We start from the raw sequence: 18861 nt of genomic DNA on the forward strand, positions 1-18861 counted from the left end.
GCAGGTGAGCGATTAGGAGCCAGCAGTCCAGGATTGTGAGAGGGATGTCCTGGATTGGAGAGGGTGCAGGCTGGGCTGAGGGGGACAACCCCTTCCCCCCTGTGCACGAATTTCATGCACTGGGCCTGTACCCTTCAATATATTAACTCATTTTTCTCCCCAATTTCTTTCCTTGTGTTAAAATATACATAACCTAAAGTTTATACTTAACCATTTTTAAGTACTATATGGTTCAGTGATATTAAATACATTCATAGCACTTGCAGACATTCATCTCCAGAACTCTTCATCTTGCAAAACTAACACTCTGTAGCCATTCAACAATAATTCTCTATTTCATTCTTCCTCCAGCCCTTGGCAACCACCATTCTACTTTCTGTTTCTCTGATTTTATACTACTCTAGCTACTTCATAGAAGAGAAATCACACAGTATTTGTCTTTTTGTGAGTGACTTATTTCATATGTATACAAGGTTCATTCATGTTGTAGAATATGTCAGAACTTTCTTCCCTTTTTAAGGAAGAGTAATATACTATTGGGTATATATATCACATTTTGTTTTTTCATTTATCTCTCAATGGACACTAGGATTGCTTCCACACTTTAGTTATTGTGAGTAATGTTGCTATGAACATGGGTGTACTGATTTATTTATTTATTTGTTTGTTTTTTTAAAATATAATCTTTTGTTGTTGATAGTATTACAGATATCTTTCATCCCCCCCTCTTTACCTTCTTCCTCCCAGCCCCTATCCACCACTCTCCCCCACGTCTTCACTACCTTATTTCCCGTGTCTATGGACTATGCATATCTATACTAATAAAAGGGTAATATGCTAATTAGACCGGGAGACCTTCTGGACGTCCTTCTGGATAAAGCTGTGGTGGCGGGGCCGAGGCAGAGGCGGTTAGAGGTGATCAGGCCAGGAGGGGAGGCCAGTTGGGGGTGATCAGGCTGGCGGGGGGCAGTTGGGGGAGAGCAGGCCGGCAGTGGGGGGCAGTTGGTGGTGATCAGGCCAGCAGGGGGGGCAGTTGGGGGTGATCAGGCCAGTGGGGGGGGGGCAGTTGGGGGCAATCAGGCCGGCAAGGGGGGGCAGTTGGGGGCGAGCAGGCCGGCAAGGGGGGGCAGTTGGGGGCGAGCTGGCTGGCAGGCAGAGTGGTTAGGGGCGATCAGGCAGGCAGGCAGATGAGCGGTTAGGAGCCAGTGGTCCCGGATTGTGAGAGGGGTCCCACAGGGATTGGGCCTAAACAAGCTGTCAGACATCCCCTGAGGGGTCCCAGATTGGAGAGGGTGCAGGCCGGGGTGAGGGACACCCCCCCCCAATGCACGAATTTCGTGCACCAGGCCACTAGTAAGTCATAAGTCCTTTGGTTTGTCTTTTCTTGTCCCCCCAACCCCTCATTGAGGTATGTCACTCTGTTTCATTTATTTCTTCCAACTCCCTTAGGAGGTGGAGACTTCTGTTGAGAAAGTGATCTTAGAGAAGTCAAGTGATTTGTGCAAAATCAACAGCTAGGAAGAGCCTATCTGGAATGTCTGTTCTTAGTCACAATGGTATACTCAAAATATCTTTCTATGTTGGTGCCTTCTCTTTTGTCTATAAATATCTTCACTCCTATTTACTATATCTTAATATATAATTAATGGTATGTAATACAAACACCTTTAATACTAATGTTGGCAAGTGAATTTATAGTATACTAGAGGCCCGGTGCACGAATTTGAGCATGAGTGTTGGGGGTTGATTGGGGGCTGGGCTGGGCTGGCACAGGCGGGGGGCTGATTGGGACCGGATCAGGCTGGTTGGCTGCCACAGTGTGCGTAATAGCCACCAGTCGTTCCGGTTGTTCCGTCATTCCGGTTGCTGGGCTTTTATATCTATAGATTATTTTTTAATGTGTGTTGCATTTTAACCATAAGTCAGTTCAATTACAAAGTAAACTTGAAATTCAAACTGGATTTTCAGGCTCCTGCTTGCTTCAACCCTGTATGCTTCTCTTCTACCAGAGGTGTAATAGATTTAGAATTTTTGGAAAACTTGGGATGATAGATTGATTTGAATAGGACATGTTATTTGGAGTATGAGAGATTTTTATGGAAGGGAGTAAGAGTTTGAAGATACGCATTTTAGGACAAGATGGTGTAATAGCACAGATACATAGGCTTAGCACAAGCATATACAAATTTTTGAGCAGTGGAGGATGGGAAATTGGAAAGGGATAAGGAAGTTGTAATTCTGAAGTTAAAGTATATTCTCAGGAGTTGGACAGTTAGAATCATCTCATAATATTTAAGATTTTCAGCTCTATTCTGCCTGCCTGTTTTTTAAGGGTCTAGATAAAAGCATGATTGAGTCTGGAATTACAGTCTCTGAAACCGGAATTTTCTTCCTAAAGCCCATAATGATGGCATTGTTACCATTGACAATTCATGTAGTAAACAAAATAAGCAAATTAAATTGTTTTCTTTTTTTATTGTTGGGTGGTTTAGAATAAATCTGCTCTGTATTTTGTTATACACTGACTAGAAGCCTGGTGCATGAAATTTGTGCACTGTGTGGGGGAGGTGTCCCTCAGCCCAGCCTGCACACTCTCCAATCTTGGACCCCTCGGATATCCCTCTCACAATCCGAGACTGCTGGCTCCTAACCACTTGCCTGCCTGGCTGCCTGATTGTCCCTAACCACTCTGCCTGCCAGCCTGATAGCCCCCTAACCGCTCCCCTGCCGGCCTGATTGACACCTAACCATTCCCCTGCCAGCATGATTGATGCCTAACTGCTTTCTTGCCAGCCTCTTTATTATATAGGATTATCTCTGTTACATATAATTAATTCTGTGGAATGGGAGGGAAAAAAGTAGAAACTGACACTTGCCCCTATGCCTTACCAAACTTTTTATAGTGTTGACTTTTAAGCTTTGTACAAGACTCTTAAGTCTTGCTGATTAAAGGGGGTTTCTTGAAACAGAAACACCTGTACTTTGAAATTATTAATTCTGTTAATAGAAATAAGCACATGATATTTTAATGAGAAGCCTTGGAGAATTTGTAATTTTTTAAAATGGTAGATACCCTTAGGTCTTTAAGATTTACTTATGGATGAGTTACCTAAATTGAAATAAATGTTAGAGTCTTTGATGATTTTTCCATAGACACAGTTTACCAAGTACCAACCTTAAATAAAACTTAGATGAACAGAACATAGTAGAAATTTGCTGTATAAACAACATATAAAATAAAGATGACTATGTTTAGGTAGAAGACATTTAAATGTTGTCAGATTGTCCAAATGTTCAATGGCATGCTTCTTTCCTGCCATTTAATGTACAATTAACATTCTAAGATTAAAGGTTGGTTAGACAACTTTGATAATTAAATTGGTGGGAAAGTGAATGGGCTTGGCAATTTAAAATTAAATAATACATGATGTTTGCTTAATTTCTGTTGTGTCTATGTAAGTGATCACATAACAGCATGAAGCTGTGAGCTTAAAGTGAATTTAAGACCATAAAAATTTCAATCACATCTGCTTCATGACTTTAAATTGATGTGATATGAGGTTAAAAAAGAGCTAATCCTTTTGAAGAAAATTGCTGTGCTTATAGAATCAGTAAATCAAAATGAAAATACCTGTTGGAATCTTCCGTAATACTGAATAAAATTTTTGATTGTTTTTGATGAAGAGAGTATGTTAAAACTGTGTGTTCATTTCAGTGATTGTTAACATCAACATTAAATTTCTTTTAAAAGGTTAGGGGGTATGTGTGTGTGTTCTCTTTAATTTGTTAATATGAAAATAGGAATGACCTTAATATGAATTCTTTGAATTTTTGGGAAAGTGAAATAAGGTAAAGCATTACTTCAAATAATTTTTTTTTCAAGGATTGAACTGTAATTTGTGTTATATAAACAGACAATAGCTATTTGAAAGTAAAGCTTACATGTAGGATTACATTATTTGATCATCAAATACTGACCTTTTTGTAGAGGTGATGCAAACAATAATATTTAAAGTTATCTGAAGTCTTTTTCTGAGGTTCCTTAAGTTATGTACGTTAGACACAACTTTAGGTTGTATTTCCATAGATTTCTAGTCCAAATGGTGGCTAGGCTCCCCACCTAGATTATAAAGCTTGTTTAATTCCTAAGGTAGCTAAATTACTTACTGTGTATGTCTGCTGTGAAAAATGATAAAATGTGCTATTCTAACACTGGTAAGTAAACAATAATTGCAACAAATGTAAGAAATAAATACAAATCCTTTTTGACTAGTTAAAAAAAAACCCTGTTAGGAAAAACAGATTTGATTTTATAAAATAAGAAAGAGATAGATTGAGAGTATTATGGATATTGTGAAGAGGATTCTGACATGCTTTATTTTGTCAAGATGCATGAAAAACCATGACTTTTAATATTGCTTGATACAGATGTGTCTCTCACTAGCCTTGGTCAGAGTTTTCTTAGGCTCATTAAGAAACTAAGTGAATGAGGTAAGAAGGAAGAAAAAAAATTTTTTTTTCATTTAAAAAATTGTAAAGATAAGCCCTGGCCAGATAGCACAGTTGGTTAGAGTGTTGTCCTGATATGCCAAGGTTGTGGGTTTGATCCTTGGTTAGGGCACATAGAAGAGTCAACCAGTGAGTGAATAAATAAGTGGAACAACAAATTAATGTTTCTCTCTCTCTAAAATCAATTAAAATTTTAAAAAAGTTTGAATTAAAAAAATTTTAAAAATATACATAACACATTTTTTAAAATTTAAAGAAATAGAAAAAAAAATGGGTTAAAGAGGACATTGATAAACTTTCCAGAAGAGATTACCAAAGGTAAAGTTTGCTAGTGAGAGTAAAAGGCACAGTGTGCATAACCCTCATGGGGAAGGAAGTTTGGCAAGTCAGCTGTTCTTACATTGTTTTTAGAATAAGATATGGTTTGACAGGTGTTGGTGGGTAGGGGACAGAGTCTGACCAAACTGGACCATGTCAGGAAGATTTATAATTGTATCTGGGGAAGTGGCTCCAAACTGAATTTTCTTTATAAGACATTTCAGTACACCTGAGTTTATTTTGGGATCTCTACAAACTTAAGAATTAGGTTTTAGGGACTTATGTGCCAATTCTATTGGGAGTAGAAATGAGAGGAAATGTAGCTGGTATAAAAGTATTAGAGATTTGGCAGTGACTTCTTAATGAGAGAGAAGATACAAAGGGAAAGTAAACTCTGGACTTAACATAATACACTTACGTATCTCTGTTAGAGAATAGGAAATAGATGGCATGTCTCTTAGTATGAAGGTATAGTTAGTTATATACTAAGTCAGCATCTGACAGTATATGGGATAGTTGCCTCTTTTTAAAGAATCTGGCCATTGTTAGAGACTTAAAGTGATATGGAAATATTTCCACATTTTTACCTTTCTTCTTTAACATGGAATAGATCCTTACTTTTTAAAAAAATAGATCCTTACTTTTCATGGGTATCATATAACAAAAAAACACATGTTTTGGAAATATTGGAGTTCAAATTATATATCATATCTCAGAAACATTTTCCAAAGCCTGAAAATTTAAATGTGTAGAAGAATCCTTAAATATCAGCTGCTAGATAATTTCTCTAGTATTTCTGTAGATGCAAGCAGTGTTTCCCATGAGCAATCCTTTATAGAGAATTTTATCTACTAAAGGTCTTTCTTCCTTGGCCTTTTAATCTGCTTTCGAGTAAGTATATAAGTACAGTATTTTCTTTCTTTCTTTTTTTGGTTAATCTTCACCCAAGGATATTGTTTACATTTTTTGTTTGTTTTGTTTTGTTTGTTTTTTTGGAGAGAGAGAGTGGAAAGGAGGGGTGGAGACAGAGAGAAACCTCGATGTGAGGGAGACACATCCATTGGTTACCCCCTACACACACCTTGAATGGGGATCTGGCCTGCAACCAGGGTATATGCCCTTGACCAGAATAGAACCTGGGACCTTCAGTCCACAGGCCAACGCTCTAACCACTTAGCAAAACCAGCTACAGTATTTTCTCTTAGTAATTAAGAGAAAATATCAAGACTTAATTGATATTCCACTTGAAGTAAAAAAAAGGTCTGATATTTTCACATATATGTCAAATAAGTGTGTCAAAATCTGAATAGAAAATAAACAAGTATGACAGGTAAAGCAAATATATCAGCACCCTGGGATTTAATGTGCATTCTATTTGAATATTATATTTAATTCTGAGCTTCTGGTCACCCAGTAAAAAGGGATATATAATTTCTGTCATCATCATATGATCAGAAGAGACAAACCACTTCTTTTTTCTGAATTCTAAAGTTTTCAGTATAAATCAGCTTTCCTCAAATTGTGAATATAGAACAATTACTCTGCTAAATATTAATATATCAGGATTAAGGTTAGTAAAAATTGGGCCAAATAAGATAAACAGACTTATTATATGTTTTTTTATAACCTTAAATATTCCTTCACTTTCTTAAAGAAAGATAAAGTATTTCCCTAATTTATTTTGCCATGACATGCTTTTTAAAGTAAATACTAAGCTTTGCAAGATGCTGGTCTAGGTCCTTAAACAATATGATGGATTGTGTCTTCAATACTATTATTGCAGAAGATACCACAATTGCTTTTTATTTGACCTTTCCTTATGTTGATTTAAATTCTTTTGAAACATGATTCAAGGCAAGGATAACTTCTTTTAAGAACCTAGATTCCCCCTATCCATCGAGAATTGCTGTGTTTGAAAAGCATGTGCAGGAGGGTTTGGGAACTAAGTATACCTGTTGTCTGCCAGACCTGGTCAAGGAGTCTGTCAGATGCAGACTTAGTCCAGACTGAGGCTGATTCTATTTTATTTTTCCTAGTCAAATCTGAGTCTCCACAATCTAGATCTACGAGGGCTATCGCTGTTACAATATGGAGAAATGGCCTGAGTTCTCCACCTCCTCCCCAGGGACCTGCTGGGACTAATTATTTTGAAAACATTAGTAACAGCTTCCAATCCAGTCCCAAAATGTACCAGTAGCCCCTTTGGTCTCCCTTGTTGCTCTTCAACCTGTTGTTGCACACTTCTTTTACCATAATCAGCTGTCTCATTTCTCTTCACCTAGCCAAAACATGTCTATTTGCTCTGTAGAACACTTGTTTATGGGACACAAATTACCTTGTATTATATTAGCTTCCATCTCTTCATTTAATGTTTCTTCTATTCCTTGGCATTAACTTGATTCAGCTCTATCTTGCAGTTGTTGCTTTTTTTTTTTTTTCTGGACACACCATGTGGGTAGGAGATTGGACAGACCTATTAGCACTCTTTTCCATTCTCAATAATTCCTCCAGATTATTCTTGTACTCTTTCATTTAATAACAAACAAAAACAACTTAAAATGATTGTTTCCTTGAAGCCTGTGCCTTTAAATTTACTAGTTTCTTGCTGTCGTTTTCTCTCATTCTTTGAAGAGTTTGGTATCTGGATATGATCTCCATTCTCCCCCCACCCCCCCCCAAATCTTGCCATTATATATTTGGTAGCATTGCCTATCAGTCTGTAATTTCTTGAGCTTGAACCCATCTGGAATTTATTTTTTATATATGACTAGAGGCCCAGTGCACGAAATTCGTGCGCGGGGGGTGGGGGTGGGGGGTTGTCCCTCAGCCCAGCCTGCAGTCTCTCCAATCTGGGACCCCTCAAGGGACCTTCTTTTTTTCCTCCAGGAGTGTGGTGGAAAAACCCTAGATCACCTTCTTGGATTCTTATAATCCAAATTACCAAGAACACTGCAAGTGGCAGCCTACAGGGAGCTTAGTCAATGAGTTATCAGAAAAGGTATTTACTCTCAAACTGGTTTGGCTCAGTGGATAGACCGTGGTCCTGCAGACTGAAGGGTCCCAGGTTTGATTCCTGTTAAGGGCATGTACCTTGGTTGGAGGCACATCCCCAGTGGGGAGTGTGCAGGAGGCAGCTGATTGATGTTTCTCTCTCATTGATATTTGCGACTGTCTATCCCTCTCCCCTCTTCTCTGTAAAAAAATCAATAAAATATTTTTTTAAAAAAGGTGTATCCTCTGCAGCTCATGCAGCCCCTGGGTTGTGACCACTGGGCTAGGGGCGTGTCCCTGCCACCTGGTGGTGGCTGCCAGGGTCTATGCACACCCCAGAGGCCAGCAGCCCTCCCCCTGTGGAGGGCGCTAGGCTGGGGGCGTGGACACGAACCACCACTTGGTGCTGGAGCTTGGAAAGCCTCTGGGGTGGGGCGGGAACATCCCCGTCTCCAAACGCCCCGAGGCCAGCAGCCAGCCCCACCATGGGCCCCAGGCTCGGGGCATGCAGGGACCCTGGGCAGCACGCAGTGGTGGCCACCAGGGTCTCGGCACACCCCAGAGGCCAGCAGCCAGCCCCCGGTCCTGGGCGCCTGGCTGGGAGCGTGGCCCCAAACCGCCCCTTTGTTCTCGAGCCTTTGCAAGCTGCTGGGGGCAGGGTGGAAACTGGGTGAGATGTTCCCGCCTGCCAGGCAGCTTGGGGCCTGCACCCATAGGCTTTGAGTGGCCAGGGGGCGTTCTGGGACCCCTGCCACTCAGGACCTAAGCTTGGGCCTACAGGCTAGGAGAGGCCTGGGCCTGGAGGATGTTTCTGGGATGCAGGCTGCTCAGCGCCCGCATATGCAAATTAACCACCATCTTGTTCGCTCTGATTGGCTGTGGGCGTAGCGAAGGTAAGGTCAATTTGCATGTTTTTCTTTTATTAGGTAGGATGTGAAGTAGAGCTTCATTCTTGATGATCCGCTGGTGGGGATCAGTTATGATAAACTTGATCATTTGAAGAATGATGCATTCTAAAGTACATACATTCCCTCATATATTGATTTAGTTTAAAGAGAAGAAAAGGGCTAATAGAATTCTCATGACCTTGAGTTTAAACTTATTTTAATTTGATAGTAATACATAAGAATTGTACCTGAAATGGTGAAATCTGGCTATATTGAAATTTTGATTTAAGGAGAGGGGCTGTTTTGCTAACTAGTGTGGTAGAAAGAACATTGGATAGTTTGAGAGGTCTGGCCATTTGCAAATCACTTTCTTTTTTTGTACTACAAAGGGGAGAGAGTAATACATAAAATGCAGTTAGTTGCATATATGTGTGTTTGTGTGTTCTGTAAACTTTGATGTTTAAGATCTAATAAAAATTAGAGAACTATTCTCTTCTAAGGTGGTTCATAAGGTCACATTGTCTCTATTAAAAGCTTTGATTTCTCACCCAGCCAGAGCTTTGATCCATGAACCAGGAGGTCACAGTTCGATTCCCAGTTAGGGCACATGCCCAGGTTGCAGGCTCGATCCCTGTGCAGAAGGCAGCCGATCAATGATTCTCTCTCCTCATTGATGTTTCTGTCTCTTCCTCTCCCTTCCTCTCTCGGAAATCAATAAAAACATAAAAAGTATATAAACTATAAAAAAAGCTTTGATTTCTCTATACCATGTGTTTTTTATAGGAAACCAATTTTTTTTAAAAAGAAGGGAATATTTGTTATTTGTGGTACTTTAATCTGAATGATGGGGGATAGGGAGGAATCTATTGAACATTATTCCATGCAGCTATTATAAGCCTAAGGAAAAACAATTTAACTATTATTTCTTGAATTATGCTGTTAATGTTACCTTTTATGTTTCATTTACAGGTATATGATGTTGATTGATGGTACAAATGAAGTTTTTATGATTGATAGAGATAATTCAGTGTTTCATGTTTCAAATCTGGAATTCCCATTTCGTAAAGATCTCCGTATACATTTATCAAATACTCTGTTGGATGGGGTAAGTCATAATTTATCATTTAAAAAAATTAAATATTGCCATTTTTCTTTCTTGTAAGTAAAAGTGTGTTTTTATTAATTAAATAGTAACTTTCTAATCAAATCTAGTTTTTTAAAAGTTTTTTTAAATTGAGGTATAACTGGCATATATAGAATTGAATCTAGTTTTTATTAGGATGCTAAGTTCCATTTATCTCTTATTTGCTTTACTGTCTAGATCATTGTCTTGGGTATGAGAGTTAAGTGAACGAAGTTAACTCATTTTTTTTTTTTTCTTCTTGATTAAAAAACATTTTTGTTGAAAAAGACTACTTTTATTATTTTACTTTTCAGTTGAATCTTAATTATGTGATACCACTTAATAAATTTTTCCTTGGTTCTTTAGCTATATGGACTAATAGTTCTTGTTTTAAGAAACTGCTTTTTAAAGCAACTACTATACTTTTACATTTTAATTTTGAAAGGTGATAAGAATTTTTCCATTTCAGAAAAACCTATATTTAATGATCATAAAATTACTTGGTTAAAAATGTTTTAACTTTATTTCATGCCAATAGCTTTCTTTTCCCCATTCTAAAAATATTGACTCACTGTAAATAAAAATTAAAATAATATAAAAAAATTACCAAAAAGCTGGTAGAAATGATCTGAACTCATACCATTGCAGTAAATTCTGTTACCATTTCGATGAATATTATTCTAGACTTTTCTTTATGCCAGAGGTTCAATCTTATGTCTGCTCCTGAGGGATGTAACACATTCATACTACTGATAGCAATTCACAGCATGGATTCTTAAACAGAATGTGTGTCAGTTTTTCAGGGAGCTCCTTCCCGTCCCAGTAAATTCTGAATAATTGTGGTACCTCTGCCACAGAGGTTGAAATGATTGCTCTGATCAAATATATACATACATGGATAGTTACATAATTTTTCATGAAAGGAACCAAATGTTACATGAGTTTTGAAACTTGTCTTTTTTCCCACTCAGCAATTTGTTTTGGACACCTTTCTCATAAATATCTGAATGATATATTATTGTATATGTATGTGTTAGGGTTTCCAGAACCCTATTTTGATTATGAAAATTGTAGAGAATGCTTGTAAAAATAGGACCCATTCTAATAGCCCATCATAGACTTAATGAATTCGATTTTCCCAGTGGCCAAGTTTTCTGTACCTTTAAGAAGTGCCCAAGTGATTCTAATCAGGCAAGTTTGAGAAACAGTTCTGTGATTTTTAAAAACTAGCTCTCTTTTGGTGGACACTTCGATGTTTTTCTATTATAGGACACACTTCAATGCATATCCTTATACCTTTTCCTTTTCACAGTTGTGTAATGTTATAATTAAGAAGATTCTTAGAGGTGAGATTGTAATAAATATTTAAATCTTTTGATTGCTAGTAACTGAAGTCCAACTTAAATTAACTAGAGAAAAAAAAGAAATAGATTAGCACAATAATTAAATTTCAGGTTGGTTTGCTTCAGGCTGGATCTACAGGCTCCAATGATATTGTCCAGGCGCTTTCTCTTTCTTTGCTTTACTTGTCTGTTTGGTCTCATTCTGCATGAAGACTCTTTCCACTTGGGAGGCAGATTGCTCAAAGATAGCTTTCCCCCCAACATCCATATATCAATACAAGGGAAGCCTCCAAAGGGCCTTGCCTGAGTTATATACCCATGGAAGAGTGACAGTGGAGGCCAGGAACCTCATTAGTTGCAGTATCACTTGAAGTTGGGGAGAAGTTGCACTCCCAAGGAGAAGGGATGGCTACAGGTTATATACTATGTTCACTATGCAAGGGCATGCCCATTTTAAATATTGATGTGTATAATGCAGAAAGTTTGAACACATGTACAGTTCTAACAGCCATATGTAAAGGTTCTGTACATTATCTTAAACACTGAGTTTTGAAAATTTAATGTTTGGTGAAGGAAAGAATGACCTTTCCATTTTAAGGGATAGTATAACATAGTGGTTATGAGCCCTAACTCTGACGGTGCCTTATTGGCTCCATCAGTTATTACATGAGGGACCTCATCTATAGTGAAGTGAGGCTAATAACAGTACTCAGTTCTTGATGCTATTGTGAAGATTCTAAGTTGGATAATTTATAAAATGCTGATCATAGTGTCTGGCACATTGTAAAATGAATGGTTTACCTCTTTTAACCCTTTGCACTCGCTTGCTTTTTTCTTGATTCCTTTATTCTAATGCTAACCGTGTCGAGTCACACTCGACATCCGAGTGCAAAAGGTTAATATGCATTTATGTGAATTGTTACGGGGGTTAACATTTTTTCACTACTTTATGAATTATTGCATTTCTTCTGTGAGTTGCCCATTCAAATCCTTATATATTTTCCTGTTGGGTGTTCATATTTTTTTTTATATTGATTTATGAGAACTTTTTGTCTATGGGGGATATTCATGAAACATTTTGAAAAATGTGTTTTTACTTTTCCTGGTATTTTTTGTGGCATAAATTTAAATTTATGTAGGAAAAATTATAAACCCCTTGATTTTTAATATTTGTGTCATTTTAAGAAAGATGCTTTTTATTTATTTATTTATTTTTTGTTACTCCTCACCAGAGGATACTTTTTTCCATTGCTTTTCAGAGAGTTTGGAAGGGAGGGAGTGAAGGAGGAGTGGGGGAGAGGGAGAGAGAGAGAGAAAGGTGAGAGGAACACATTAATTGGTTGCCTCCTACATGGACCTCCAACCGGGATCAAACGTGTAACCCAGGTATGTGCCCTTGATTGGGAATCGAACCCATGACCCTTTGGTGTGCAGGCCGACACTCTAATCACTGAGCCACACTGGCCAGGATAGAAAGATACTTTTACTTCAGAATTTTATAATATCTGTATTTTTCTAGTAATTTTATGGTTTTAATTTATATAGTTTTAAAAATAATATTTGATCTATCTGAAATACATTTTGATAAAAGGAATAAAATAGGACTTTAATTTTATTTCCTGATGTCTAAACTGTTGCCTCAATATCATTCAGCTAATCAATTTTTCCTTTTTAATTGGATATATCCTTTTTATTGTATGATGGATTCCTTTATTTATCATTGTTTTTTCCTGATTCATTTTCCCATTTCATTAAATTTTGGTCTTCTAGTGGTAGTTTTATATTGATTTAAATACTGTGACTTTAACATACAATTTAATGTCTGACAACCCAAGTACCCCCAATCTTCTGGCTATTCTGAAGTTTGACACTTAGATTTTTTAAAAAAAATTTCTTTATTGATTAAGATATTACATAAATGTCCTTATCCCCTCTTTGTCCCTCACCCTCCTGGTGTCTGTGTCCATTGGTTATGCTTATATGCATGCATACAAGTCCTTTGGTTGGTCTCCCCCCCCCCCCCCCCCCCTCCTCTGCCTTTCCTTTGAGGTTTGATGGTCTCATTGATGCTTCTCTGTCTCTGGATCTGTTTTTGTTCATCAGTTTATGTTGTTCATTATATTCCACAAATGAGTGAGATCATGTGATATTTATCTTTCTCTGACTGACTTATTTCGCTTAGCATAATGCTCTCTAGTTCCATCCATGCTGTTGCAAATGGTAGGAGTTCCTTCCTTTTTACAGCAGCGTAGTATTCCATTGTATAGATGTACCACAGGTTTTTAATCCACTCATCTGCTGATGGGCACTTAAGCTGTTTCCAAATCTTAGCTATGGTAAATTGTGCTGCTATGAACATAGGGGTGCATATATCCTTTCTGATTGGTGTTACTTTTTTCTTGGGATATATTCCTAGAAGTGGTATTACTGGGTCAAATGGCAGTTCCATTTTTAATTTTTTGAGGAAACTCCATACTGTTCTCCACAGTGGCTGCACCAGTCTGCATTCCCACCAGCAGTGAGGGAGGGTTCCTTTTTCTCTGCATCCTCGCCCAGCACTTGTCCTTTGTTGCTTTGTTGATGATAGCCATTCTGACAGGTGTGAGATGGTACCTCATTGTCGTTTTGATTTGCATCTCTCGGATGATTAGTGACTTTGAGCATGTTTTCATATGTCTCTTGGCCTTCCTTATGTCCTCTTTCGAAAAGTATTTAGGTCTGTTGCCCATTTTTGGATTGGGTTGTTTATCTTCCTTTTGCTAAGTTGTATGTGTTCTCTGTAAATTTGCCACTTAGATTTTGCTCTCTCTTTAGGTTTTGGGTAAACGGGCTATTTGAGAAGTTAGCTCGATTAGTATTTACACTTTATGTGCAAAACTATACACCAATAAGCTTATATTTTTCTCTGCAGAGTAATCTCTGATAGGCTTGTGTCCAGTCCTTTCTGTTTGCTGAGTTTGGTTGTGTGGTTTATCTTCTTGTCATACCTTCACTACCTTTCCTTGGAGGGAAAGGGGGCTCTACATCTTTCTTATAGCTTCCTACAATTTCAAGTATCATTTTTTACAATTTCTTCAATGTTGAACCTTTTTCACGAGCCAGATTGAATTATGTCTGGCTAATATTCTCTGGAATTTACATGAGAATTCTTCCTGTCTCATGATAAAATTTGCTCCTCTATTTCTGGTTTAAATGGACAGATACTGGGACAATAGAGAGAGGCTTGGAAATGTTCACTTAAACTCTCAATGATGGAATTACCCTAATGAAAATCACATATATAAATACATAAAGTTATTAGTTTAACAGAGGGAATACCACTTTCAAAGTGACCTGAATACTTGTTGCTCCAATCCCTTATTCTTGTTTATTTGCCAACTAAATATTGGAGTGTCCAATATTCTATCTCACTGTGATTGGAGAATAGCATGTTTGAGTTAGTCTGAGGTACAGTTTTGAGTGATGAGAAGGTTCAGGGTGTGACCTAGAGAGTGAGAGGTGGATGTTGTGTGAACCAGAGCAGTGGAAGCAAGATCAAGGAAGTAATAGATGGGTCATAATGAGAGATGGTAGGAGAACAGGATGACTGTGAACTAGGTACTAAAGATTAGAAAGTCAGTAAGAAGGTAGTATAATTGGATGGAGACTGAGCAAAGAGTAACTATAGAATCACAAAACAAAGAGTTATCTATACTGTGTGTATCCTATGGAGCTACTAGTACATCTTCATTCCTGTGACAGGGTGTGTAGTAAAATATCATTTTGTAATAAAAGTGACATACAGATGTATATAATAAACTTTTGTAACCTGTGTGTGTGTGTGTGTGTGTGTGTATGTGTGTGTGTATGTGTATGTGTATGCACACACACCCCTTTGTTGTCGACAGAGCACTGCATAAGGTTGAAAGTATTATTCATTGCACATCCCAGGGTGTGCCGTTGTTGTCGTAGTTGATGTGACTGGCACTCCTGGGCAGTGCTGCACAAATACTGCATGGCTAATGCGGCAGCCCTGCTAGTAAGTTTAAAGGAACAGCAAGAACATTTTAGTTTTTGTTTATTTAAGATGCAGTTTCTTTTAGCGTTGTAACTAATAAAATAAAAGGGGGAAAGACTCTTAAGTTATAGCATTTGTAAACATTTAGTATAATTTATAATTGAACTAATATTTTTTGAGTGCCTATCATGTTCAAGTTGCTGTGCCAAGAGTGAAGGCATTGCTTAGAGGGTTGAGGAGAAGGTCTCACTCTTGAGACGGTTTACTTTGTTGGGTAGGGGTGGAGAATGATTGGTAATGGATAAAACGATAACCTGAAGGTTGGTGTTTAAAACAAGTTCTGTGGTGTTTAGAAGAGAAATACATTGAATCTAGTTAGTTAGGAATTAAAGATATTTTATAGAGGAATCGGCATTAGATATGGAAAGATTTTTATAGAGAGATTTATGTTGGAGGTGGGCTTAGGACATTCCAGGTAGGAAATAATGCTTAAAAATTAAATGTTTAACCATCTGCAGATTTAACTTAGCAATACTATTTATTTTCACCCCAAACTTGGATAACTAAGAGCAGCATAATAGACTCTTGTGAGGTTTTAAAACAGCAGTGTGAATCATGATGTCAGTTTGCTTGGACCAGATTAGTAGTTGCCATACTTGTTTTCCCAGTTAATTAAAACAGTCCTCTGTAGTTTCCTGTTTCTTCCACATTTTCATTTGCAAACTGTTTTTGTAAAATTTCAAATCCAAGAATAACTCAAAACTATCTAATTGTCCGGCTGTCAGATGTGAGCAGGAAAGCTTTTGTTTTGCTCTCTGAATGATGTTCTTTGACCTACAAAATGTGGAAAATAGGAGTTCAGAAATATAGCATTAATTCACTTGACATAAATCAATGAAATTCAATCAGTTTTACATTGAGGTTAAGAGGAGGATATGGTAGTTAAAGATTAAAGTTAATTGCAAGAATCCTGGGAAAATGGCATGTCTTTTCAACTGTTAACTTTTTATAAAGGAATGTGCATGCTCACTTAGAAGTTTTTAGTATGTCAGTACATTATCAAGTAGAAAAGTTCAACTATCAAGAATAGATTACATTTTAACATTTTGATGTACTTCCTTTTAGTCATTTTGTTGTGTCTATATTAATAAAACATGTATAATCAACATGTATATACTGACATTTTTTAAAATATATTTTTATTGATTTCACAGAGGAAGGGAGAGGGAGATAGAGATAGAAACATCAATGATGAGAGAGAATCATTGATTGGCTGCCTCGTGCACACCCCCTACTGGGGATCAAGCCCGCAACCCAGGCATGTGCCCTGGGCCGGCATCAAACCCGGGACTCTTCAGTCTGCAGGCTGACACTCTATCCACTGACCAAACCAGCTAGGGCTGTACTGACATTTAATATATGCTGTGTATCTGGGATTCCATCATTTTCCTTTACTCTGAAGAACTGATTTTAGGATAAAAAATTTAGTTTTACTTTTTAAAATTCAAGTATAATTAAATTCAGTACATTCAAAAGATTGTGCCTGGCTGGCATGGCTCAGTGATTGAGCAAAGGCCTATGAACTAGGACAGTGGCCGGCAAATTCATTAGTCAACAGAGCCAAATATCAACAGTACAAAGATTGAAATTTCTTTTGAGAGCCAAATTTTTTAAACTTAGACTTCTTCTAATGCCACTTCTTCAAAATAGACTCGCCCAGGCCGTGGTATTTTGTGGAAGAGCCACACTCAAGGGGCCAAAGAGCCGCATGTGGCTCGCGAGCCGCAGTTTGCCAACCATGGAACTAGGAGGTCAGTGTTTGATTTGGGGTTATGTGGGCTTGATCCCCAGAGTGGGTATGCAGGAGGCAACCAGTCGATGACTCTCATCATTGATGTTTCTTTTCCCTCTCCCTTCCTCTCTGAAATCAATAAAAATATATTTTAAAAAAGATTGTGTGACTATATTACTAACTAGAGGCCCAGTGCATGAAATTTGTGTATTGGGGGGGCTGTCCCTCAGCTCAGCCTGCACCCTCTCCAATCTGGGACCCCTACCTGGATCTGGCCTAAACGGGCAGTCAGACATCCCTCTCACAATCCAGGACTGCTGGCTCCCAACTGCCTGCCTGCCTGCCTTCCTGATTGCCCCTAACTGCTTCTGCCTGCCAGCCTGATCACCCCCTGACCACTCCCCTGCCAGCCTGATTGATGCCTAACTGCTCCCCTGCCAGCCTGTTTGCCCCTAACTGCCCACCCCTGCAGGCCTGGTCACCCCTAACTACCCTCCTCTGCAGGCCTGGTCACCCCTAATTGCCCTCCCCTGCAGGCCTGGACACCCCTAACTGCCCTTCCCTGCAGGCTTGATTGCCCCCAACTGCCCTCCCTTGCAGGCCTGGTCCCTCCCAAATGCCCTCCCCTGCTGGCCTGATCGCCTACAACTCCCCTCCCTTGCAGACCTGGTCCCTCCCAGCTGCCCTCCCCTGCTGGCCATCTTGTGGTGGCCATCTTGTGTCCACATGTGGGCAGGATCTTTGACAATATGTGGGCAGCCATCTTGTGTGTTGGAGTGATGGTCAATTTGCATATCACTCTTTTATTAGATAGGATAGAGTCCTGGTGCACAGGTGGGGGCCAGCTGGTTTGCCCTGAAGGGTGTCCCGGATCAGGATGGGGGTTCCCTTGGGGTGTGGGGCGGCCTGGGCGAGGGTCCTGTGGTGGTTTGCAGGCCGGCCACGCCCCCTGGTGACCCAAACGGAGGCCCTGGTGTCTGGGATTTATTTATCTTCTATAATTGAAACTTTGTGGCCTTAAAAGTGGAGGCCTGGGCCAGCCAGGGTGTGTGGAAAGCTTGGCTTCCTCCATTGCCAAGGAAACCCAAGCCTCCTGCTTGCTCCGTGCCCGCAGCCATCTTGGTTGGGTTAATTTGCATACTTGCTCCTGATTGGCTGGTGGGGATGGCCTGTGGGTGTAGCGGAGTGATGGTTAATTTGCATATTACTCTTTTATTAGATAGGATTCCAGAATATTTTCATCACCTAGATGGGCTCCTCCTGGGATCCCTCTGCCTGCATCAAATTCCACAAACTCTCCTTAAGAATAAGTTAGAACAGTTGTAGGGCTCTTTTCAGGAACTTTTTTGTCATGTAAATTTGAAACTCTATACCATACCAGTGAAATAGCTTCCCATTACCCCATGGCAACCACCATTCTACTTTCTATTTGTATGAATTTAACTACTTTAACTACTTTAGATAGGTCATATAACTGAAATCATACAGTATTTGTCTTTTTTGTGACTGGCTTAGTTTATTTAGCTTAATGTCCTCAAGGTTTATCCATGTTATAGCTGGTGATAATTTCCTTCCTTTTCAAGGCTCAGTAGCATCTATCCCACTGTATATATATTCCACATTTATTTATCAATCTGACATTTGGAGTGCTTCTGCCTCTTAGCTACTGGAGTAGTGGTGCTATAAACATGGGTGTGTAAATATCTCTTCAAGACTCTGCTTTCAGTTCTTTTGGATATATACCCAGAAGTGGCACCACTGCATCATATGCTAGTTCTAGTGTTAATTTTTTGAGGGAACTACAATACTATTTTCCATAGTGGCTGCAGCATTTTACAATCCCACCAACAGTGTACAAAGTTTCCGATTAACTAAGTTTTAAGCTTACGTATTTTATGTCT

The 18861-nt window shown here is 38.8% G+C and overlaps 1 protein-coding gene across 4 annotated transcripts in view; it reads left to right on the forward strand.

Annotated features, from left to right (window-relative positions):
* The window catches only part of RNGTT (RNA guanylyltransferase and 5'-phosphatase), a 199905-nt gene that overhangs the window by 54736 nt on the left and 126308 nt on the right, over window positions 1–18861 (forward strand). For all 4 annotated transcript variants that reach the window (XM_079780364.1, XM_079780361.1, XM_079780363.1 and 1 more), the window contains exon 9: window positions 9675–9810. In XM_079780364.1, coding sequence (XP_079636490.1) covers window positions 9675–9810 — 136 coding nt within the window. The remainder of the gene's footprint in view (window positions 1–9674; window positions 9811–18861) is intronic.

This window comes from Cnephaeus nilssonii (genome assembly GCF_951640355.1).
Source record: "Cnephaeus nilssonii genome assembly, chromosome: 9".
Lineage (NCBI taxonomy): Eukaryota > Metazoa > Chordata > Mammalia > Chiroptera > Vespertilionidae > Cnephaeus > Cnephaeus nilssonii.